This window comes from Sitodiplosis mosellana, unplaced genomic scaffold (genome assembly GCF_009176505.1).
Source record: "Sitodiplosis mosellana isolate CC-2019 unplaced genomic scaffold, AAFC_SMos_1.0 Smas_scaffold_6191, whole genome shotgun sequence".
In the NCBI taxonomy this organism is placed as follows: domain Eukaryota; kingdom Metazoa; phylum Arthropoda; class Insecta; order Diptera; family Cecidomyiidae; genus Sitodiplosis; species Sitodiplosis mosellana.
In genome coordinates, this window is record NW_022601432.1 from 4,884,659 (window position 1) to 4,909,930 (window position 25,272).

The 25,272-nt window shown below is 36.2% G+C and overlaps 5 protein-coding genes across 10 annotated transcripts; 2 read left to right on the plus strand and 3 right to left on the minus strand.

The window, feature by feature from the left end:
• The first annotated feature begins 1,031 nt into the window (after positions 1-1,031).
• LOC129576803 (protein bangles and beads-like) lies at positions 1,032-3,538 on the plus strand. Of its 2 annotated transcripts, XM_055462520.1 has the most exons (3): positions 1,032-2,227; positions 2,445-2,725; positions 2,809-3,538. In XM_055462520.1, the coding sequence occupies exons 1-3, from the start codon at positions 1,225-1,227 to the stop codon at positions 2,809-2,811; spliced, it is 1,287 nt and encodes a 428-aa protein (XP_055318495.1). In that variant the 5' UTR covers positions 1,032-1,224; the 3' UTR covers positions 2,812-3,538. The 2 variants fall into 2 exon arrangements, with proteins under 2 accessions (XP_055318495.1, XP_055318493.1); XM_055462518.1 differs by having other exon boundaries at positions 2,445-3,538.
• Positions 3,539-3,822: 284 nt separating this feature from the next.
• Positions 3,823-4,794, minus strand: LOC129576805 (nicotinamide riboside kinase 1-like). Its single transcript, XM_055462522.1, has one exon. It carries the CDS (start codon positions 4,611-4,613, stop codon positions 3,999-4,001), a length of 615 nt encoding a protein of 204 aa, XP_055318497.1. The 5' UTR covers positions 4,614-4,794; the 3' UTR covers positions 3,823-3,998.
• A 1,651-nt stretch (positions 4,795-6,445) lies between these two features.
• Positions 6,446-7,552, minus strand: LOC129576804 (nicotinamide riboside kinase 1-like). The gene has a single exon (XM_055462521.1). It carries the CDS (start codon positions 7,409-7,411, stop codon positions 6,758-6,760), a length of 654 nt encoding a protein of 217 aa, XP_055318496.1. The 5' UTR covers positions 7,412-7,552; the 3' UTR covers positions 6,446-6,757.
• A 908-nt stretch (positions 7,553-8,460) lies between these two features.
• On the minus strand, positions 8,461-18,556 carry LOC129576806 (dysbindin protein homolog). Its single transcript, XM_055462523.1, has 4 exons — positions 13,745-18,556; positions 9,182-13,674; positions 8,931-9,092; positions 8,461-8,860 (listed from the first exon to the last, which is right to left on the minus strand). Exons 2-4 carry the CDS (start codon positions 9,753-9,755, stop codon positions 8,754-8,756), a joined length of 843 nt encoding a protein of 280 aa, XP_055318498.1. The 5' UTR covers positions 9,756-13,674; positions 13,745-18,556; the 3' UTR covers positions 8,461-8,753.
• A 1,479-nt stretch (positions 18,557-20,035) lies between these two features.
• Positions 20,036-24,587, plus strand: LOC129576808 (putative uncharacterized protein DDB_G0268364). 5 transcript variants are annotated; one of them, XM_055462524.1, is made up of 3 exons: positions 20,036-20,619; positions 20,840-21,015; positions 21,171-24,587. In XM_055462524.1, the coding sequence occupies exons 2-3, from the start codon at positions 20,940-20,942 to the stop codon at positions 24,344-24,346; spliced, it is 3,252 nt and encodes a 1,083-aa protein (XP_055318499.1). In that variant the 5' UTR covers positions 20,036-20,619; positions 20,840-20,939; the 3' UTR covers positions 24,347-24,587. The 5 variants fall into 5 exon arrangements, with proteins under 5 accessions (XP_055318499.1, XP_055318500.1, XP_055318504.1 ...); XM_055462525.1 differs by having other exon boundaries at positions 20,279-20,619; positions 20,870-21,015; XM_055462527.1 differs by lacking the exon at positions 20,036-20,619 and adding an exon at positions 20,623-20,716 and having other exon boundaries at positions 20,870-21,015.
• The last annotated feature ends 685 nt before the right edge of the window (positions 24,588-25,272 follow it).

A 25,272-nucleotide genomic window follows, 5' to 3' on the forward strand; every position in this document is an offset into this window, starting at 1 on the left:
CGTACGGACGACCGTGCGACGAACGTATCACCAGAGCCATCGTTGTTTGCTGTGTATTCATACACACACTAACGCGTGCGTCTCGCAATGCACGGTCGGCCCGTATGAATACAATACACAGCGAACAACGATGGCTCTGGTGATACGTTCGTCGCACGGTCGTCCGTACGCGTCTATGCTCGGCATATTTATGCAGTATAGAACATCTAGGTAAACATATTTCTATGCCCGAACCGATGCTTGGATTCTATTTTACTACCATATTCCTGTTGCCTTTCAATCAAATACATTTTCAAGTAGTTTTCATTTATTCAACCACTTCGTCTTGCAATTCTATTTCTCGATTAAACAAATTTCCACTCGAAAATGTTTCAGGCTATTTTCACATCTTGTCGAAAGGTCTTGGCGGCAAATTTGAATGACATAAAAACCCAGCATTTCGCAAATAGAATTTATAATTCAAGTTGATCCTGTGTACATAGACGCGATGGAAAGGTAACGCATGCCTCACTCTTCACTTTTGTTCGCCACAGTGATAGCGATCGACGCATGAAGAAATGCCATGAATCTTCTACATGTTCGTGGCCTGCAAATCACAATTTCGCTGAGTGTCCATCGATGCTGGCTGCTGCGGCATTATTTACTCCTCTTCTCTCTTTCTCTCTCGTGTGTGTGCGTGTGGATTTCGTGGCAAGCTATTTATTTTTTGATCTTTCTTTTGGCCGATCAATTCTTGAGAGAGATCGTCTGCATCCACCATATAAACACATCAAATCATATCGTCGTTATTGAGTTTGAACACACTGTCTTTTCTTCGCAACTCACATGTGCTTGTGCATGCACACACACACTTTGCATTGCACACATATGCCTTTCTTTCTTTTTCTCTCTCGTATGTACAAAAAAATGGTCGATGGTTAGCGCAAACACACGGCGAGCCCAAGACGCGCGTACATTATTTACCAAACTAAACAAAAAGAACTAACGGGTCATTGGCACAATCTGAGGCGACAATATAAAGGGGACGTATTCTGGTCGAAATCGAATCAGTTTGAATATCGTGTTTAGAGCAACAAGTTCGATCGACATTTGTGCTAGGCGAAAATTGAGCTTTGATATTTTTGGACACCTAACCGAATCGCAAGCGATTTCAATTTTGTTGGTGTACATTTTTTTTCGATAGATTTTTTTCTCATAAAAATTTTTTTTTTAAAAAATCGAACCATGTCACGCTATATTTTGTGCGCTGTTTATTTATTAATCGCAATCAGTGCGGTTCATTCGGCTTCATATTATTATCGTGCTGGACGTGAAGTAATTGTTCCAACGATTGAAGAGGTGAAAGAAGTAATTTCGGAATTGAAAAAAGATGAGGGAGTTATTGTCGAAGAAATTGTAGCTGCCGTTCCATCGGTGCCAGTTGAAGCAGTCGTTAAAAGCGTTCCGGTTGTTGAGAATGTGGTGCCAATCGTTGAAGCCGTTGAGACAAATGTCATGGCCGATGCTGAAAAAGCCATTGTTAGCGATGTTGTAGCCGATGAGGCTCGTTCAAAACCAAATCCAGTACTTCGTTTGGACACATTGGAAGTTATACAGCCAGCCGGTGAAAAGTCCGATAAGGTGGTAACGGTAGCTGAAACGGTGAAAAATGCCGCCGTCCAAGCAATTGAAAAACAAAACCAAGAAGTTGCCGAAAGCACTAAGATCGAAGAACCAGCCGTCGTTCCAGAAACAAGAGTTGTTGTTGATACACCAGTCGTTCAAACCGTAGTTGAGCCAGTCGTGCCAGCAGTAGTTGTTGCACCAGTTGTTCCCACAGTTGAAAATGCTGATGCTTCGGTTAAATCGGTTGAATCCGTACCAGTGGTTGAAAGTGTGGTGCCAGCCGTTGAGGCTCAAGTGGTCAAAGAATCGGTACGTTCGGCTGAACCAGAGCCAGCCAAACCCGAAGAAACAGCCAAACCCGAAGAACCAGCCAAACCCGAAGAATCAGGCAAACTCGAAGAACCAGCCAAACCCGAAGAACCGGCCAAACCCGAAGAACCAGCCAAAGAGATGAAAGCCGAAGTGCCACAACCTACTGAAAAGTCCGTTGTCGTAGCACCAGAAATGCGTCAAACCCCAGGACCACTCGATCAACTCTCGAATGCCATTACCTCACTCACATCGAATATTCAACATACCTTCCAAAATTTTATCCAGGGTGGCCAAAATGCTATCCAAGGCGGTGAGTAGTTTTTGTTATATCCAAATTGTTCTGTGATCATTCAAAGCTTTCCATAATTATCAAAAAAATTAGCAAGACTCATAAAATAATAATTTAAAAAAATAAACCAAAAGTCTTTCATTTTGGTCTTGATAATTTGAATTGCATTTCAAAATTCAATATAAATCATTGAAAAAAAATTTAAAAATTAAATTTTATTTCCACATTACGAATATAGCCATTCGGCCACCGGGTCAACAGCAATCAGACACACCAGCAGCCGGAGCAGCAGCATCTTCCGAACAGCAGAATACCGCCGAACAGGCACCGGTTGCTGATGCCACTCAAACCGCAGCCGCAACAACGGCCGCACCAAACTTGTTGCAAAGCGTTCAACAAGCCATCACACAATTCACAAACAACATTATCCCAGCCCAATTGCGTCCAACACCTGCACCAGCCGCTCCAGAAGCGCCAGTCGTTGTGAGCGGCACCCGTGGTGGCGAAGAAACAGTTGAGGTTGTACATAACATTGACGTTGATGTCAATGACAAAGTCGATTTGGCAAAAAAAGCTCAATAAATTTGTGTGTCTTTCTGCAGTGAACAGAGACGAAACCAACAAGCGAAATATTTCGATAAACAGAGAGATACAGAGAATGAGCCAATAGTAAATAACCGAAACACAAAAATATAAACGCTCTAAATACATAAATAAACTAACGCAGGATTCAGATTCAGATTCAGATATAAGCCATTCTGATGAATAAACAACAGCAACAACAACAACAGCAGCAGAAACTACACACAAATAATATGGATCGACTACTACTGACCTACAATGTACCGTTCATTCACCGTTTTTGATACTCATTTTAATTTCTTATATATTTTAAAACGCGCGTAGATCGTTCAAGTGAATCGGTTCTTCTTCTTTTTTGGAAACTTTAGCAAAAACCAACAAAAAACCCAAACCAGACATACAAATCATTAAATACATAGAGAAGAAGACCATAGCGCCAGGCCAATACACACGCACATGCTATCAACGCCCAACATAGTTCTTAAGCCTTAAATCTGTATCGATTTAAAATTTAAATTTTAATTTTAGTAACTTATTATCACCTATGGATTTGTGTGGGTCAGATTTAAAAAAAAACGCACAAGTTGAAAACAACAATAATAAAAAAAAAATAAAGAGAACACAATTTACATATTATGTAAATGTGTTAAATGTATCGATTCGATCGTGTTATCGTGATATATCAAACCGAATCGAGGCACAATATTCGTCAGCCAAGTTATCAAGAATAAATTCAAAATTGAGAGAAAATTAACTGGATTATTTATTTTAACTTAAGATATCGTTTGTCCATTTATTTCAGCTTTCTTCTGCCTTTTGACCAAATTATGGTGTGTTGTTGTTGGCGGAGATTTCTATTCTATTGCAGAGTTTCGAAAGTTTTACGGAGAAACCACTGATTTAAATCGCGAATATTCAATGTTAGCGAAATGATAAGAATTTCTTGCCTCTCAACTCAATGTGAAAAATAATTTCTGCGAAAAATCTCTAAACGTCAGAATTGGGCTGAAAAAAAATGAGTGAAACATTGTTGATAGATTTAAAATGTCATTTATTCATTTGTTTCTCTCTCTCTCTCTCTCTCTCTCTCTCTCTCTCTCTTTCTCTTCCTTTTGGTAAAAAAGACTTATAAAAATCACTTTGTTGCTATTATTTATTTGTATGTGTTGTATTGTGTTGTATCTTTTCTCCAAGTTATCTACAATTATGACTAAATTACATTTTTTATACAGTCTAACACATGTTGGAATATTTTTTCTTTACTCGTTTCGCCATTTAAAAGCATAATATCCTCTTTATTTTTGATTTCGTTGAAATTCTGTTCGTACATGGGCCAAACGCAAATTTCAAAATAGCCAAGCACATCGGGTGGATCGTAGGCGCGTTTTGTACGACGTTCATAGCATTTTTCATATGGTAAATGAATGTGAAATTTTAACTGGCACAAACGATTCAGTACACCGTGATTAAAAATTAAAAAACCCTCGATTATCATAATATTTACAGTGGACACTGGTTTCGTTTTCGAATAGAAAACGAATCGTTTACCCAATTCGGTGTATAGATCATTGCACATTTTGGACATGTTCAGCGCTCCAATTATATCATAATTAACGTGTGACAATTGCTCGATCCACTCATGATGCGGATAATCATCCGAATAGAAATAATCGTCTTGGTTCATAATTTTCACCGTTCCGATTTTAACACGATCACTCAACCGATTCTCATTGGCCGGATCACTTAAATAATGGTATAGTGATTGTGATAGTGTCGTCTTGCCACCGCATGTAACACCCGAAATTCCGATAATCAACCACGACATTGTGACTGTTATTTCTGTTGCACCGTCTGTCACTCAAACAATTATCCTTTTTCTCGTCGTCGTCGTCGTCGTCTTCCTCTTATTGATTGTACTTCAAACTATACATAACTTGGACGTATATCTACGTATTGAATGTGTATGTTGCACTGGCCTATTCATTCAAGTGCACGAGAGGGGCCCGAACCTGTCATATAAATGTGATTAAACGACCCGTGTGATACACCGAAAATACGTAGACAACGGCGAACAGACAAAATCCGAATACGGCTGGCACTATGAATGCATACTGGATCGGTGGGAACAGCGAATAAATCCAATTATCTGGAATACGGAAGAAAAGAAAAAAAAAAACACACACATATTCGGGTTATGTGTCAGAAAAATATCGTAATAATAATGATGCTGATAATATAATGGCGCACTAAATAAGTAAATCAAATGAAAAACCTCACTAGCCAACAAAAACACACAACAACTCTTTAATTCGAATGCCAACGAAATTACATAACGCTATTTGTAATCGAAAAAAAAATCGTATTTCAACACAGGCCATTAAGTGATGAACGAACGAGAGAAGAATGAAAAAAAAATCTGTACACTTTTTATCAATTATCAGTGGCAGTGAAAATTGATTTGCGTCAAGTGGAATGAAAACGAAAACAAAACGCAAAACGGAGCGCAAAAAAAAAGAACAAACAACAGAGGGAAAAAAGTCGAAGGACAAAATCAATTTCAATCAAAATTGCGTTTATTTAAATCATTCAGTTTTTCCGTTTGGCTTGCAATTTCATCAGCATGTTTTGCTCTGATGTAACGATAACAGCATATTCGGTGTCACATTGTATGTGACAATATGTGTGTTTGTACTTCAGCTGTTGTTATGTTGGTGTGACGTCTTTCATTCAGGATAAATACGATGCACAATTTGAGGCTGAGTTCAAGAGCAAGTGCACACGATGATTTCACTATCGAAAATTATGGTACCTTTTTCAATCCGCATAAAAGGCAATACAGCCACCCAGAAGATGTAATAAAGGAATGCGGTTAGAGCAAATGATAGGATGGTGCTGCCAATCGTTGAATATGTGGCCATATGAACCGAATGTGAACACACAAATCGCTGATTTTGTTACTCTAATTTTTGTTTTTGTGCGATACTGGCTCTCGAAATCTAATCACTCACTCACACGCACTCTGCCTTTAATTATTATGCTCAATGACTTTCCTTCGCTCTTTCCGATCTCCGATTGATTGACGTTCCCGAATTGACCGTTTTCGTATAGCAATTGATAATCGAATGCAAATGTGCACATGTCAATCGCACAAAATCAACAAAAAAAAAATTTCAAATCGCGATAGATTCACATCGATTGAATGGCGAACGAATGGCAATCTGAACCAAATCGAACAGTTTGCGGTGATGATTTTTTTTTGTTCAATATTCTTGCGTTGATTGTGACACAAAGTCGTTTATTCGATTACAGTAATTCAGGGGTTATGTGATGCGTTTTGCTTTTAATCTCACATTTGAACGAAATTTACTACGAAAACGTGCAAATCACAGATAATCTGGTGTTGAACTTTTGTTTTTGTTCACAACATTCTTTTTTTTCTTCCTTCTTCATTCCTCGTGTACTGTGACTAATGAAACTGTCAAAACATCTGTCAGTTTCAATGCTAATGACAAAGTGACAGTTGAATGATATTTCAAAGCCGGGCCAAAAACAAATATTTCCATCGATTTTTGTAACAATTTTCTTTTGACAAATGTATCTAATGAGGGTTTTTAACACGTTATACTCCATAAATGTTCCAGTTTAAGTAAAAAAAAAATAACCACAACACAAGCCGTTTACATCCACTTTGATTGAAGCATCAAAACAATTTTTGTCAATAGGGAAAACTCACGTGTAGTCTTTTTGTTGAAAACGAAAAAGCAAACCTGTCACCAAACAAAAATCGTTCAACGTTAACGAAAGATCCGTCAAGAGAATGAAAACAAACAAATCATTTTGACAATAATGCGTTCGGCTTTTATTTGATATAATTTCTCAAACACGACAAATTATTTTATGTTCGAGTATTTGGCTAAAATTTATTGGTTCAAACGCGTCAAAATGCTATATTCCACTCCATTTTGATAGTTATTGTATAAGAAATTTGGTAATAAAATCGTTGGCTTCATTAAAAATATCATCAACATGTTGTTCACCGTTCAGAAACACCAATTCGGCTTTATTTGGCACTTCGTTGAGATGTTTGTGGTACATGGGCCAAATGTAATGTTCATAATACCATTCTGGTTTCGGATTAATGTGTTTGAAAGGGCGAATGAGGCGTCGTTGTAGGCCCACATCGTAAGATAGATAAATATGGAATCGCAACTGACAGAACTGACTAATACGTGCATCGTTGTAAATGAGAAATCCTTCAATTATCAGGATGTTCACATCGATTTGTGAACCATTGTTGTCTTGATTTAGGATGGAGTTTTCCTTTGGAGTGTCATCAGCTTTCAATTTTCGCACAGTTTCACTAACATCTTCGGCAAATTTATCCATATCCATAGCTGAGAGGATTTCTCGATTGATGAAATTGATTTCGGGTATCCATTTGTGGTGCGGACTATCACGTGTGTAAAAGTATTTATCTTGATGCATCAAAACCACTTGGTTGATGCGAAAGCCATTGTACACATTTGAATTTTGTGGATTATTCAAAAATTCGTACAGACGTGTAGACAGCGTTGTCTTTCCACCGCCGGTTATCCCAGATATTCCGATCACTATAAGCTTCATTGCAACGCAAACTAAACACAAAAAAAAAATGCACGATTTTTTTCCCTTCAATCACACTACGAAACAAAATGAGACATCAACCGGTTGCAACAGTCAAAACAGACACGACGTCACAGTCATCTGGTTTTGCCAGTGTGCGAAATACTTTTCATTCAACTTGTATTGTTTAATAGTAAGCCAACTGATAAGATGAACTGCAATAAACTTGCAGCAACAGATAAACACAATTAATGACCCGCATCAATAGATGGCGCTTGGATGGCTGACAAAAAAAAGTTAACCATTAAGCTATATCATTTTGAGTATCAGAATAGAACTTTCTGTAACATCTTCCATTAGGAGAAATAAAATGAGAATGATGAACACAATAAATATGATACAACAGATTCGAACCATCTAGTAATTACATCTCAATTGTGTATTATTTGAATCACAAACATTAGAGTAACTGTCACTGTCATCACTTATACGGTACGGAATTGTTATTCATAACGGTGACAAACCACTATTTTTTTTAATTTTTGAACATTTTTGTAATTAGTAGGTATGAAAATGATGAAAATAGTTATCCACAAAAGTGAAAAATTCATATTGAATGTCTCACGGTCATTTCCCATGGTGTGTGATTTTATCCGAATTTATCAAAAAAATTTATGAAAAACATCCTATATTAACTTACCAGTTCCTTTCGATCACATCGCTGTGATTTGAATCACTGATTTCTATACGTGTGTATTTTGTACTAAGAAACTCACAATGTTTCGTTCATTTTTGAGCAAAATTCTGAAGTCGAGTTTTGGAAACGAAAAGAAATCGAACTTTTCATCTAAATTTTCCAATTGAAAGCATTTTCAATCGATGCATTGTCGCTAAAATTCCTTTGACCTTAGTTGTGAAAAAAAATGTGACAGCGCACCAATAAACTGCTGTTATAACTGTGAGTGAACCTGGTTCAGATTGAAAGAAATTGATATCATATATTGAGCGCAGTTTAATCCATTTATTGTGAACAATCAACAAATTTTCTAAAAATGTTGAAGAAAAAACTGTTTGTTTGAATCGATTTGAAAAATCTCTTATTTACACATACGAACTAATCTATTTACAAATTTCCATCGTATTGTGATAAATTAATAATAAAATTATATATCGATATTGTTAGGCACTTGATAAGCATTTTGTGTGGGGAAGAATTCGGATTGTATGAGGTAAAATTTGATAAACAATTTCTAAGGAAATGCATACAGAAGCGGTCAAGTGACTTTGACTTGACTCAAGTCTTCCGGTAGGAAATGTTTGTATAGTATCACAATGTTGATCTAATTTAGGAGGTCGTCGGCAGTTATTCGTTTAAAAATTTATCCAATTCCTTATTCTCAATGTCGTTGTCTAGAACAATTTCCTCTAGGCTTAGCGTTTGTTGAACTGCCTTATGCTCGATTTCAATTTCTGCAATGAAAAAGAAAATGCATGAAAAATTGTATGTCCAAAAAATGTGTTCATGTTGAGAGATTATTACTTGGGATTTTTCCAACTTCTTTGTAGTATTTTAAATCACTTTGAAATGCATCTTGGAAGACAGCCTGTCGCTCTTGTTGCAAAAGTCGCATTTGTCTTTCACTTTCTTTCACCGTATCTGCATGCTTCGACGCCAGACTTTGGCGAACCTTTTCCAAATTGGCTAGTTTGCAAGGAATTTTTTTTAAAGAAATTTTAATCAATATGTTAAGTTGGTATCAATAGATAAAAACAGGCTTCAAAATTGCCCACCTAATTTTCGTTCTTTGAACATTGCCATTTCGAATTTTCTGTCCAGTTGTTTCTCTTGTAGCTGCAGCAATTCCATCAAGTCTTCCAGTTCAAAAAGTTGATTTTCAACTTCGGTGCACTTATCATTGATCTCAATCATAATGGTCGAGCAATTTTCTATGGTTTGAACGATGTTCGGGATAATTTCAAGCGATATATTAATATCCGATAAATCAATGCATCGCTTCTTAATGGATTCGGTTAAATTGGAAATCATTTCATCACATGTTTCGGCTTTTTTTGCATTTGATTCATTGGCAGCGTGCAATTCTTCCCAAATTTTCTCATTTCGATCGAGCAATTCGCATCCAGCACCAAAATTAATTGCATCGGAATTTGGCCACTGTGTTGATGTGATCTTTGTGTGATCACTGGATGTTGATGACGATGCAGATGTTGACGGTATCAATAGGCCAAGATGATTCAAAACCTTATTCGGTGACGATGCACTCGGTGCAATAGTTGGACTTGATAAATACATATTTTCTATGTCTGGCAAAACTGCATTCACCTTCTTTCGTAAATTTTGAAACATTTTTTTTCTCCTTTGCTTCGTGTAATTCCCGATAAAAAATGAAATGAAAAAGGAATAAATTCGCCGACGCCTCAATGGAATGGAATTGTAAACAAATCACTGTGCTAAATAATAAAACTCTAATAAAATAATCATTTAAAAATGAAAAACAACAAAATAAAAGAAAAAGAATCTATTGTTGCCTATCCATACAACTGCTGTTTGACAGTACAATGTGTCGTCGTCACAGTGTTTGTAAATAAACCGCAAATGACAGTTCATTGCAAATGAATTGGAATTTAGCGGTACAAATTCCCAACAAGCAATGCATACAACGTTCATTTTCAAATAACGTTCATCCACCGAGTTTTCCGTGTATTAGAAAAACCAGTTTACGATTGCGATACCTTTTTTCTTCGTCTAAGTAGTCAAAGATTAGAAAATTGAAAGATGAAGCAACGATAATTGGAAATGCAAATAACGAATGAACTTTTTTTAAAAAGCCCCTTTCGCTTTTTCCAGCTTGTTTGTTTCGAACAAATTTGAAATTTCATATTCGTAGCTGAAGTTTGAATTTATGTGAAAAGAAAACGGTCAGCAATCAGCTATGAATGTAAGAGTTACATTTTGACCGGTTTGACGTAATCAAAGGCAGCGCATTTTTTTGCTCAATTAGCGATTCAAAATGATTGTCAATATGAATTATCACATTCTTATCATTATTTATTTAATGAAGGAAAATATGCGTGGCATACAGATGCGAACAAAATTGGACGATTGAAGATTTGTTTTTCAACAAAAACAATAGAAGCCAATGGAATAGATGGCTGAGAAAGAGAATAATTCTCATGCCTAATTTGAAGAGAAAAAGAAATGAATAATGTTGTTTACATTTCTTTGCTTGGTATGTATGGCGGCCAGTGCAGCTTCTCCCACCCATTGCCAATAACGAAGATGATGCTCAAAGATTGAATATGAATTTCAACTGTTTTTAGATTGAATTTGAAGTTATATTGTAAAACTCATCTTATATTCAAATTTACTGCAAAACGATTGCTTCAAACGAATCAAAGGTCAACATCATTAATGTTTGAAGTTTTCTAATCAATTTTCAAGCTTTTATACGGTCATTGAAACGAAATGTATTACAAAATCGTGCCTTTTTCAATATTTCTCGAAGCAAAAAAGTAGTAATTGTTCTGTGGGGGCGGAATATTCAAAAGTGTTATCGTTCATTGGGTTTAATATTCAAAAGAGATAAGCATGTTGCAAATATTGGCTATTTGACTTATTCTGATTCCAAAAATCATATAAAGGTCTTTTCTGGCAGAATAAAAACGGTAATACAATGAACGGCATCTCTTTTTAATGAGTTTTCCTCTCCTTGGAAAAAGTTTTTTTTAAAGTTTTATGATAATTTCTCAACTTTTAGGTGTATTGTTGCCGCTTTTCAAGCTCAAAATTTGGATCCTAGCGCACAAGGTTGTTGAATTAGTTGAAATTTTAATTCAAATTCTCCATGGAAACAGAGCGCGCATGCTTCATCAAAAAAAGACCATATAGTCCATCCAACTTTCTCGACCCATGCATGCGCAAACCTATGCAACGAATCTATATACGTGTTTCAATGATTTCCTCTTTGATGCTCATTCTACTCTTATCAGCTGAGGGTCGTTCGATTTTCGACCCAAATACATCAAGTATTAAAATGTCAGCGCAATATTTTAGATGCAGAAGCAAAACTCATTGCACAATTTCTGTATGGCAGAAACCAGACAATTTGAAAGGCAATAAGGAATTGTACTTTGTCTTTTGTTATTTTTAGACTGACACGATTCAAATGCCACGCTTATTCGTGCTAGTGTTCATTTTATTGAACTAATTTAACGAGTTACCGCCACTTACCCGTACACTGCCTTATTTATTGCGACCAAAATAATGTGACTTTATTGAAAATCACATCATTTGACCGATACGCGCGTGATTTGACCAATAAATCAACAACAAGCATTGATAATAGTAATTTTTGGCTTTCTACGTTATCGCACATGGAAAAATAATTCTACAATTTTCGTAGTCCTGAGATTGCATATAACGCGCTTCATTTAAATGCAACGAGAAAATTAACATTGTAGATAAAGTAAGACTAGATAACCAGTTCTGATTACGTCAATGAACTTCAATTAGAATGATGAGCAGTTGAACGCATTCGAACAACTGTAGACTATTTCGTAATGCAAGCCAAATTTGAGTTTGGTTACGAACAAGACAATAAATTACTTTGAAGATATTTGTACTAAAATGTTCTAAAAGTCCGATGTACTAAAAATTGAGTGTACTAAAAACTGGGGAAAAAAAATCACGGGTCAGTATAGACGGATCGTCTTTATAATTATAATTCTATGCGTGAGATGTATATTTTTTCTCGATTTATATCGTCGAAAAGAAACGTATGTTTTCGCGATTTTCGCGGAACTGATAAGAGATAACAGGATATTCTTTTCAGAAATGTTGTAGTACTCAAGGTCTTCTATAACTTTGCTGAAGAGAGTAATCTCTTATTGCTGATCAGTTTCATGAAACATATGACTCATTTTCGTATACGTAAATCATATCATTTCACTCATTACACGGATTATGAACATTTCAAAAATGAAAATATCAAAATTCAAACCATATAAATGACTTCCATACAAAAATGCCTGTTTCCGCCAGTATCAAGTGCGTATAGCACGTTCAAAATCATACCATTCCCGACGTATATACTCCTATCCACAAAATTGTTTAATTAAACGTACTGAAGTGCAGTATGCTTCAATAGTTTGGTTCAGCGAAACGGTGTACTTTTGCTATCGTCATACAAATTCTTGGGCCAATACCATTCATTCACGAGGGGAGTACAGTCGACTGACTGCTGCTGGCCTTCGATTGTTCTGTGTCGCAACGGAATATAGCATTGTTTGCCCATATTTTAAGAAGCATTACGTCATTCACTCAGACTCCTATATTATCTTGCATTGTACAAATATTTTGTGCTCCAGGCAAAACGTTTTATTTATTTCTCTTCTTTGTTTCTTTTTTTTTTAATAAAAAAGTACGTATGAAGGTTCAATGTGGAAAACAACAACCGTGTATATGGTATATACTTGTTGTTGATTTTTCATTGCGACTCAAATCGTGAGCTCAATATAAAACAGCAACAATGTGGCATTATTACATGGCAAACGCGTGTAAAATGGAATGCACATGAAAAGTACGGATATTTCGCAATGAGTTGATTCACGCTTTTCTCATTTCGTTACATTTCAACGATTTCGTACAATAGCACTGCGTGCTGTTCGTAGTGACATATGCGAGTCGAAAAGTGAAAGAGGGGGAAAATGATTAGGTTTCACTACGTAAGCTAGCAGAGTCATTGAGTCAAAATTACTCATACCCTAAATGAGTCATCTCATGACTGCTCACTGCTCTTACCCTAATAAATAAATATACACAAGCGTATTGGCATATCTCAAACGCGTTTGGCATTGTATTTTTCCCAATATTTCTACACTTCGGAGCACAGATTGAAATCAACGATTTTCCCCTATTCAATAACAAATGCCAGTCAATCAAATTTGAAATACAATAATATTTCTGGAATTAAAATGCTAATGTAAGTTTAATATTACAGTAAATATTGATATTACTTTGGCTTTTTTATTTGTCCACCTTTTTTTTTGAATATGTGAGCAGATAGGTGGGAAATAAAATGAGAAGATATAAGGTTGTTTTTTGCAATGGTTGTTGAATTTTTTGTCGTACAAAAATACAAAACCGGGTGTGTCAAAGGTCGGTCGTTGATAAGCGCGATGGAAACTTTTTTCGCCCCTCGTTATCATTAGTGGAAGTTTTTGTACGAACACATATCGGTTTATTTATGAATGTGTCAGAATAAAACCTGTTTCCAACACAAATATAAATCAATAAAAATGAAATATTGTATCAGCTAGCAGAGTGTATTCACTTACGCGTCGATCCGCTGCTAAGAGCATTTGCGCGTCAAAGCGAAACGAAATTTTGTAGTTAAATGAATGTGTAACACCGTACTCTTACACTCAGACACTTTGCATGTAATATAAGTATTGCAGTGTTCCGCTTTTATGTAACCGCAAAATTTTGTTCCGCAAATATTTGTGAGTTGCGCTTTGTTACGTGTGCTTATCAAATGTCGTTTTTATTCTGATGCCTTCATATGTTTCACAACTTCCAACAACTTCAAATGCTTCTTAAACGATGTTCTATTCTTTTTTCTATTTTTTAACGAATATCCCGTTCATTTATTACGTTCATTCATGATACGCATACAGGAAATAACCTTGCGATAATAAAAGACAACAAACTCATATTCAAGAACCTAGCAAATATACAATTTAACATGCGCATTATGTCGTTGAGCACTAAGTCGAAGTTTCTCGCTAACGTCGCTAGAACACGAAATCTTCTACAGCACCATAGCGATTCAAAATTATATACCATAATGAATAATGTACCTACTACCTATATAATATAACATTGTTATTGAATAAACAAAACGAATGCCTGGTATACGGTAAAATGCAAAGCAATTAAATTTCCAAATTCAAAAACAATTCGCTTCATTGCTCTTGCGAAAGCATTTCTCGAGAGAATGTTTACAACATTTGCTGTAAATAGGGCCCGCAAAAGTGCACCGCATTCACTTTGTGTTTTTCTTTCGACTGAAAGTAAACGAAAATATTAGTTCAATGACATGTCCCATGGAATATTTCACATTTTTTGGATGAGAAACTCACCAAAAAAAGAACATTTGTTCGAGAAATCGTCATTCGAATTGTTTCGCATAATAACGTAAACAATTGCTATTTGTATATTCAAATGGAAAAATCAGCAGATGATTGTATCGAGCAATTTTAAATCATTAAGTCGAGAAAAATGCAAAATTGCTAGAAAAGTTGTAATGATGCTATTTATACCATACAATAAATGCAACAAAATGAAAAATTTATAATAGTCATAAATATTAACGTGACATTCATTTCAAATTTGCTTCGAAAATGACTGAAGCAAATATTTGAGGACCTACAGAATGGAATCACAGGAAGCCACGTCACATGTGAACAATTTACCCTGAAATTCCGTTTGCTATGAAGTTGAATTAAAAAAAATAGGTAGAAAGTAATCGAGTTTGTGTCATTGATTAACAATAGCTAATTATGCATGGTGAATGTTCGACTTTATTATAAATATAGAAATCAATTTAATTAACTAAAGTAATGAATATTGTAATGCGGTAATTTATTATTTATAAGTTACTCGTGCTAAATTGTACGGTATGAATAGGCTAACAACGTTAGAATAATATTGGTTGTTGTAACAGAGAACTCAAGAGAACCAGTTTCTCGTGGTACAGATCTGGTCTGGTCTGGTTGAGACATGAAAAATCCGAAAGTTTGCATGCACTAGGTCAAACTAGACTTACGTAGATGAGTGAAAATATTGTAATTAACCAATGAATGCCAGTAAACTGAAGATATATCTGCAAAATCGATTGCAGCGCCGCGAAGTTCGTATCCATTGAATACTATTCACAGAATTGTCTATTGTGTCCGTGTCGAAGGACTTATTCATACAGTAAACACACAATTGTCTATGTCATTCATAACGAAGAGTGTTTATTGTTGCGACTAAAATAGCGCGTGCATTCGTTTCCGTTACCCATTGTGATTAACCCTCAACTGCATAAGCCCGCCTTTTGGCGGGCATCATTTAAACACCTGTATAATGTGAATCGTACGGCGGATGACATTGCTTCAAGGGGAATTTTTATTTGTCAATGTTTTTTCTTTATTTTTGTCCTTGGCGTCATTTGTCTATGTCGTACGATTGGTGAGTTATAAACAAAAATGTGCACGAAAACGAAAATTTGACAAAATAAATTATTCAGTTTCCAAATTAGACATATTTTTGACACTTTTAAACAATGGATTTCATTGTTCTCTGACTTATTTCTATCGCATTTCCTGACTAAACCATGGGAAATCTAGGATTATGAATATTTTTTTCGTTATCTATGGCCAAAAATCAACCAAATACCAGTACTCCCAGTCCTGGGGAAAATTCATGCAGTTGAGGGTTAAGTTAATCAGATTAACTATCACTATTCATAGCTACTTTGGGACTTTTTGACTGACCGAGGTTGTGGGCTGCATTCAGAACTATAGCAGATCGAATGTGAGTCATGGATTTCATTGACTTTGTCTAACTTCGCTTTTGACTTTCATCGTGTATCTCTTATCATTGGAGTGAAAATCACCAATAAGTCTATGTTCAAAGGCTCTCGGAAATTTGTGCCTAGAACGTCAAAGCAATTGACATTTCAATGCTTTTAAGTCAGTAAAACGTCAATGCTGCCAATGACATTGACGTTCGAGGCAAAAGCAACATAGGCGATTTCCGAGAGCCTTTATGGATTTCGTTTTTTGTTTCACATTAAGGTCAAAAATACAAAGTTTAATTTGCGCTACAGACAATTCGACTAAAGTTGACTATTTTGTTTGGAGATAATCACTTTTAGCCAGTCAATTGTCAATCAAAAAGTCTCAAATTACTTATGAAGAGATATGGTTAGTTACAACTCTCGGGGTTTTATACGATTTCCAGTAAAATGGAAAGCCGTTTATACGAAATTACATATAGATTGGCATTTAGGTGGCTCCATTACATCGGAATCCGTATAGAACACTATGTAAGTTTAACAGAAATTTAACAGTTTTTTTTTGTACTTTTAAACTTAAACACATGACTGGTATATATGCTAATATAATAAACGCAATATCAAAAGAACAGATCACACCCGTGTGCCATTCTCCACTTGTATTATTTTTACATTGAAAGGCGCTGCAAGACCTTTACCACTCATAATACATACTTGATACGAGTGGAGGCATCTTATGAAAAATGGCACAAAATTTTCATAGTACAGTTAATTTGTTCATTGCCACTTTTCGTTTGTAGCTTGACGAATTGTAATTTGTAACTTGTACCTCTTGTAAATCTAGTAAATGTTGTAATGTAATTTCTCATCTGTAAATTTTTATCCAAATTTTGGGGATTCCTTATGAATTTGAAAAAGGCTGAATCTTGAGAAAAAAAAATCAATGAATTGCCGAAAATATCGATTGTTGAGATCTTGACGCCGATTCCAAATATTGAATTGTTTAAATGTAACAAAAATTGTAACGAAGAAAAAAGTTGAATAAAAAACATTAAAATGGAATAAATTTTCAAAATGTGTCTATACCAATAGATCATTAGCAATATTTCAGTGGAAAAAATGTCCAACCCAAATATTTGCACAATGAATACAACCGCCGCTTTCGTAACTATGAATAGCATTTGAAAAGACATTATGTACATATATGTATTTTATCAAATACCTTGTGGATTTGCCGTAGGATTTTTATATTGAATTGACAATATTTATTTTGGTGAATGTTTTACGACCGTGTGGTATCTCTGTATCTTATAGTCACGAAGGCTGTATATATAATTATCTATATGGACGTATATGTATATATGAAATTCAGATGTGAGCTACTTTCGCCTTGAATAAGAGAGATCGAATGGATTTCTTTTACATAGCATTAGCATGATAATTACAAGCAATATATGTCTTGAAAACGTGAATGACTTTCAGGAAAGGTAAAAACCAAACCGAACCGAACTGAAGACCAATGATGAAGTTTACGAATGATACGAAATATACGATAAAATCGATGTTGAACATTCTACAAAGGCAGCATAATCTTGCGGCTTTGTATCTTGTCGGTTGAATGTAACCTTCCCTCTTTGAGTACCTTCTGGCATTGCTACAGCGAATGTACAAAATGCCATCAACTCCGACAGTTACAGCTATCAAGTGGAATGATAGATTGCTTTCGATGGGTTTGCCTTTAGCCCACATGCTCACACAGCATTATATGCTGTTTCTTGGCATCAACATAATATTGTACATAGCACGATGGATTCGAGAGAAGTTTGTGAATATAATATCTAGCCTGAAATAACATTTTCTTCTATATAAACCCAAACGAATTGAAGCGGGCGAATGTACGGAGAATGAGAGAAAGATCCGAAATAGATTTTGAAACTCGACATCATTCATGTACCGAACCATATGCTGCAGCAATTCTGTGTGTATGACTCGACAAAACGAGAATTGAACGAGCCAAAAATCGATCGAATTTCTCCTAACGAGCCAAACATGAGTGCAAAATGGAATTCAACACCCAAAACCAGAACATTGTACATAACGTTAATGGATTGGTACCATAGTTACTTTTTTATGATTGCAATTAGTTGTACATCAACAAAGGTCACACCATGCCATGATACAAGTATAGTGCTGACTCAAATGGATTTAAACCATTTAGTGAATCTGCTCACTAGTGACATCTAAGTTGTTGGAAGACCAAGCAGGCGATTTTTCAAATAAATTTCTTTTTTGATTCAGTATACGTAAATAGTGAGACTCACAATGTGAGTCAAGTATCCCAGACAATTTTTGACTTAAATTTTGACAGAAGTAGGGACTTAATGCCATTGTATGTAGTCAAACGCACTAACCAATGTGACTAAATTTATAATTAGTACGTGTGGTTTCAGTACGGCAACATCAATTATTTATGACAATTTTCACATTGACTCAAAAAAAATATCCATGACAAAAATTTGGCTGTTGCTAAAAAATGCTCGAATTATGACTATTGAGTCAATAGTATCGACCTCAATTTGTATTCAAAAAAAGGCCTTCGATTTCTAAAGCTAATCCAATTTTAAGTCAAACCAGAAAATGTTGAAAAGAAAAATATCCGAAAATGTTTCAGATTGTTTGACTCAATTTGAAAACATTTGCTCATTACATCACATACAAGAGCTGAATTCCGAAATAAATATTTCGTGATTATTGATACGTGACTGCGGCTCTGCTTGCCATATGGCTGTGTATAAATAGTTAATTGGATGACTAAATATTTCTATACGAGACTGTTCATACGATGTGTGTATAAATTAATTAAATATGCAGCTGTTTGACTCAGTAGCTCAAGGCACTAGACTATTGCGTTGTATATCGGCCTGAATATGCGTATAGAATACGAATGTGGATAAAGTTGGAGAGAACAAATGTGTAGGACTTTTGGTGTATGTTTTTGTTAAAACAAAAATCGATAAGCGTTTCAGGGAGAAAAAAAATATATAAAACCAACAAAGTTTCATGCTATGTGCATGTGAACACACACAATATACTCGGTTCCCCTCGAAGACCATATGCTGTCTTCATCGTCGATGGTATGGTATCGCATGAATGGAATTGAATTTGGAAAAGAACATTCAAGACATTGAATCTGGTTTTATGAGGCAAACCGAAGAGAGTGACCGAAGTGAGCAACGGAAATTTCATAACCATGGCAATAATAAATAAAAGATTTTATGGCTTGCAGAGTTCTCGGCATCAGATACGTATATGAATAATGCATTAAGCAAGCCTCAGCTCTATCTTTTCCTATTTTTAACGAATTGGATAAATGTTGAAGAGAGAAGTTATGTAGAGTTACCAATGTATAGTACGTGGCGACGATATTTTGTACGGACTCCCCTTAGTCATGAAAATGGTATTGGACCGTATTCTGCGTCACTGCGTACATTAATATATCTTGATATAGCTATTGTTGAGCAGATACGACGAATGTAATTTTAGATATTTACCGTCGGCGTTTCGATTTACAATCCCTAATGATCATCTATCGTGTCGTTGCTACGGCGATGCTGAACACCAAAATGTTCACAAATTTGATACCATGCCAAAATGAAATGGAAAAAGAGAAAATAAACGAAATAAATTTCGTTTGGCTCAGGTTTTTCCGAATAAGATAGCAGAAAAAATCGATATATGGTTAGTACAACGCAAAGTGTCCATTCCCTTGGGGACAGATGTATTTTCCAAAAAGCAAAGATTCGTAAGATAGATAAGCAATGTACTTTGAGATGGGTTCCGTACCTAAAACAGGACGTATTTTGCCAGATGTGTATCTGTTCAACACAAAACTAATCCCATGCCGTAGACTTTAATCTACGTATTTGATCAGGTTTTTCGTATTATGTTTCGCTGCAGGACAAAAGGAGTATGTAATTAACTCACCTAGGACCACTACCATTCCAAATTGTAAGGGGAGTCCTAGGCGACAAGGATGAATAAAAGTAAAAAGAAAATGAAATAAAGCGCCTCTTGAAAAGAAAAATCCATAAAAACTGTAGACTTTACAATTTATAGATAAGATAAATTTTGGGTTGTCGTTAATAAAAACGCAATTTATGAACAAAGCAAATGAGCGTCTTCGTTGCTCGAGTTGATTATTTTTTTGTGTCTTTTTTTTATATATATATATTTTTTTCGTTTTTGAACGGTTTGAGTTTCTAAAGGAAAACATTTCCCATTGTGTGATATTGTTGGTTTTGCTGTTGCCGTCGCTGTTGTCGTCGGTCGTTGTCGACCGCTGCCTCGCATCGAATCGGTTCTCTGTCTGTAGCTGTGTGCGCACACACACAAACCAACTGACATTTCATTCGAGATATTTTATTGTGGATTACCGTTTCGCACTCTTCTACCATACACATCGTTCGAATGTACTGCCAGACGTCTTTGCACTCTCATACGATGTGCATGTGAACCAACACTGAATCTGTGTGTATAAAAATAGTAAACAACGGAAAGAAATACCTTCGGTTGGATTTTACGTGAATTTGTCAAAAAGAAATGAAGTGTTTGTAATTGCAGTTACAAGTGACGTTTACAACGCAAGTGAAGGTTAGTTATTTTCACAATAGCCGAAAAATTTGCGTATTTGTGTCTGTGTTATTTATAATTTTTGTTATTGTTGTGATTAAATACAAATCGAACAATGGTTTGATATTAGACAATCAAATTCGTTTCTTTTTTTTGTTTACTATAAATTACGGTTATTCTCAATGTTCTAATTCTTCCTTTCTTTCCATTTTTTTTCTTTTCTTTTTTTTCTGGCACACAGTTATCAAAATCTATTGCGATTATATTACAGAAAAATCAATTCCGAATGGTTGTTTATTGTGGCAAACGGGGTTTTCTTTCATTAATTTCATTTGATTACTATGACATCCGAAACATTGAACGGAATTGACAATTTCTCATCCAATTTGGCATTTAACAATGATCAAAACAGCAACGGTAAATCAAAATTTCTTTCTTCATGCAATAATGTCGTTTTAATTGATTTCTTGTGCACACATTTTCTGTTTGTTTACATGTTTTTTTTTTATTTTTGGTTTTTCGTTCCAAGTGTTAACGTTGTTATTTTTTTTTTGGTTTCATTGTTGATCTAGCGCTACAAACAGATCATGAAGATGGTACCAATTTTCGAGATGAAATGGATTCGCTTTTGAGTAATCCAGCGTTCATCGATGCTTTAAATGTGGCTAACTTTGAAACAGTGAACAATGATGATGCTAACGATGTGCCGTCACACGACGAAAACAATGCAGTGGTTGATGTCAATGTCAATGATGATGACGATGTAGCCAGTGAAGAAGCAAATGACCTGGAAACGGAGAAATATAATAACGAATGCAATTCAAATCTTGTATATCGGCCGATTGAAAAACTGCGAATTGTAATACCGACCATGTCATCACCGATTAGTATGCATTCATCATCATCCGAATGCAGTTCACCGGTTCGATCGAAAAAGAATAAAAAACGTTTTTGCATCAAATGTAATATACGTTTCAAGCACACCGTCGATTGGTTGAAACATTTAGAAAAGCATGTTAGTTTACCATCGATAAAACTAATGCAATTGGACACAAACAACGAACTTTACAAAGACTATCTGGAGCGATGTAAAACAGCAACGAAACGTAGGCCATCGTCATACAGTGAAAACGGAAACGAGTCCGAACATGAGCATGAACATTTAAGGATTCGCTTAAAAATTCCACGAACTGAAGCTTCCGATCAAGTGGGTGAAAATGGTATAAGTGAGAATCCATCAGAGCCAATAGCCACGATGGTCAACACGGAAAAAACTCCGCCAACTCCTCCGATTAATGGATGCCGTATTCGAGTGCTGCGAGCAGAGGAAATTAAACAAAGTCCACCGAGAACCTCACCAATTCATATCCATTTACCGGATAATGCAATGGTGTCATTGCCATCGGACAATCGCATTCACTATGAGTGCCCGTCACTCGATGGGCTCAGTCAATTTGCTGAAGAGGCAATGAACGAAGAATCAAACGCACAAATTTTGAAGAAATTACTCGAAACGTCAAATTTACCGCCCGAATCAGGTGAATGGGATTCAACGCAGGTAAATGAATTCATCTCAATCGATCGTTTAGCGCACTTATGTAAAACATGTAACGAAAAGTATCCCAGCCTCAATTTATTGCACGAGCATCAACGATTGACTGGCCATGGACACTCACAATTTCCATCGATACTCGAGCCAATTCAAGAAATGATCGTCGATCCAGTGCAGCAATATCGTCCGCCGCAAACCAGCCGATTGGAACACCTATTGGCTCAACAGAAAAATAGTCTGCCACCACCGCTAACACAGCAACAACGACCACCACCGCCAATGTATGGCCAACCACCTGAACTTCCAATTCATCAAATGGAAAATCAAGTTCGTAGCTTTGCGAACATGCAACAAATGCCAAATCGTCCACGATTTCCGATGCAACCGACAAGGCATCCATCACAAGTTCCTCCTAATTATCCGATGCACCGTTATCCACCGCACATGCAACCACAGTCACAAATGGTTCGACCGAATGGTATGCAATCCAATCAACCGATCAATATGACACCGTTCCTAAATATGAGCCCGGATATGTACAATCCACGACAGTCAAACAATAACAACATTCCAATGAATAGTAGCGGCTTGAATGCATTCAACAGAGGCCCAGCTCCAATGATGAACCGTTTTATGCCGCAACAACAACAACAACAACAACAGCAACATCAACAGCAACAATATCCGCCGCCGCCACAAAATCCCAGTGATATGATGCACCGTTTTTCATTGCAGCAACCACTACAACGATCTCCAATGAATGGACCATTGAACGTGCGACCTGCTCGCAATGTGCCGCCGTGTCCAATCCGACCGATTATGGGTAATTCACCACCAAATCGACCGAGTATGGGCCCATCGCCACCAATGCGACCAAATATCGGCAACTCACCTCCAATACGGCCGAATATGGGTCCATCATCACTGATGCAAAGGCAACCACCGATGGCAATTTCGTTGGACGAAAATCAAAGGGCTCGTTTCATGATGCGAATGCGAGAACTTGAAAATCGACCATTTATATCGAATGCACCACGCACTGAAGGATTGCCTGTGATTGAATCTGTACAAAGTGGAGCGATTACATTGAATACGACAAAAAAACCCACTGCTGAATCAACACCAAAAACCATTCAAATAAACGATCAAATCACACTAAGTGTGAAAAATAAAGAGCCTATTACGACGGGTAAAATCGCCGAAAAACGCACAACACCTCCGGCAGCTGATAGCAATACAGTTGCGAATATACTGGAAAAACGCGGCATCACCGTGAAATCAACGACAAAATTGGCGGAAAAATCAAAAGCCATCGATGATTCCAACAAAACACCGTACGCTTCAGCCGATGCAGCCGTGCAGAAGCTCCAAATGAATAATTCGGTCAGCATTATACAGAGGAAAAAGGTAGTTACTCCGCCTGCAGCTCCTGCTTCGACTTCGACTTCGGCTACGGCTACGGCCACGGCTACAGCTACTACTACAACTGCTACTGCTAATGCTACTCCGGTCGTTGTCGAAGAAACAATTGACTTATCTGACGATGATGACACTCCAGCCGAACCATTCAAGAAGCCCAAACAAACGCCAACAAAACAACCCACCGTTCTAAGGTGTCCATTGAAAAGTTGTGCCATGAAATTTTCGAATGTAAAATCGTTGCGTGAGCATGAGCAAAAAGTGCATCAAGTAACACGGTTGAGTAAATTCAAATGTACCGTTTGTTCGCTCCGTTTTGTATCGTCCGACGCAGTCAAAGCGCATATACGAAAAACACATGCCGGCCAATTGAAATCACAACCCGATTTTGGTATTCCGATTGTCAATTTTAACGATCCAGGCATTCGTAAGAAAATGTTATCATTGGGATTCACCAATTTCCTACCGATAACCAATGCTCGTTTGGACAAATCCGAAGTCTTTGGCATGCCAATCATCAATATTAACGGGCCATCGGTCAACAATCTCAAGAATATCTTCGATAGTGAATCAATAAAAGTTTTGCCAATCAACTCGATGCGAACAATACCACGGCCAAAAGTTACAGCAACAACATCTCCTCAGCCAAATCGATCCATACAGAAACCGCCACCGCCGCCATCTAATCATTTAAATGATCCAAATCTTTTAAATGGTCCAAATCATCCTAACACACCTACCACTTCAACAGACCTACTGTCGACTGCACAAAAATAATATTGCGAATTAACTCATATCTGCTTAATAGAATGTAAAAATTCTGGAAATGTTACAAAGCAAAGAAAAGATTATGACTCAGCTAAAATGATATCGTTGTTGTGTATCATTTATTTCTTGTTGAAAACAAGTTCAATGACTTACAGTTTTTTTTTTGCATTGCAAATAAAATGAAATTCCCTTGGCATCTTTGAATGTATATTTAGAATAAAATGAAAAATCAACTATTTTTTATCAGAAATTCCATGTGTGCATTTTTTTTTTGTTTTTTTTTTTCAATTCTTTTTCGAATTCTTCAATTCTTCTCTGAAAATGTTCTTAGCGTAAGTTTCACCATACGTATGGAATTATTCCATAATTATAAACACACTTGTTGACTGTTTTGGGTGAGTAATAAATTACTTTTCGTAATTTAAGTCGCATCTCTTGGTCATTGTAAAAGATACGTGAGGTCACAGAAAAAAAACGCTTTTTCCCGATATTCTAACATACGAAATTAGTAGACCTTTGCAAATAAACGAAATGTTAAACGGTATGAAAAGGTGAAATCGTTACATTTGCGAAATTCGAAACATCAATTTGGTGAACATTTTCGAAAAACAGCAATACGTTTAGTTATTGTAACAATAAAACGACTCATATTGTGGTCAAATTACACATTATACTGAGCATATTTTGCATCTTTGCGTTTCGAATCACAAAATTCACCACAATACGACGATAAGAGAATGCAAAAAAAGAAGGAAATTCAAAGGTTCGTATTCCGTCGATAAAAAAAAACAGTCAGCTATGGAACGAGATATGGAATAACGCGGAATCGTACGTTTTTTTTTTCCAACGAAATCTATCTAAATACGAAATCAGTACTGCGAAACATGATCTCATCGGAACAAATATTTTCTTTTAGAATGTGTTTTATCTGAGAG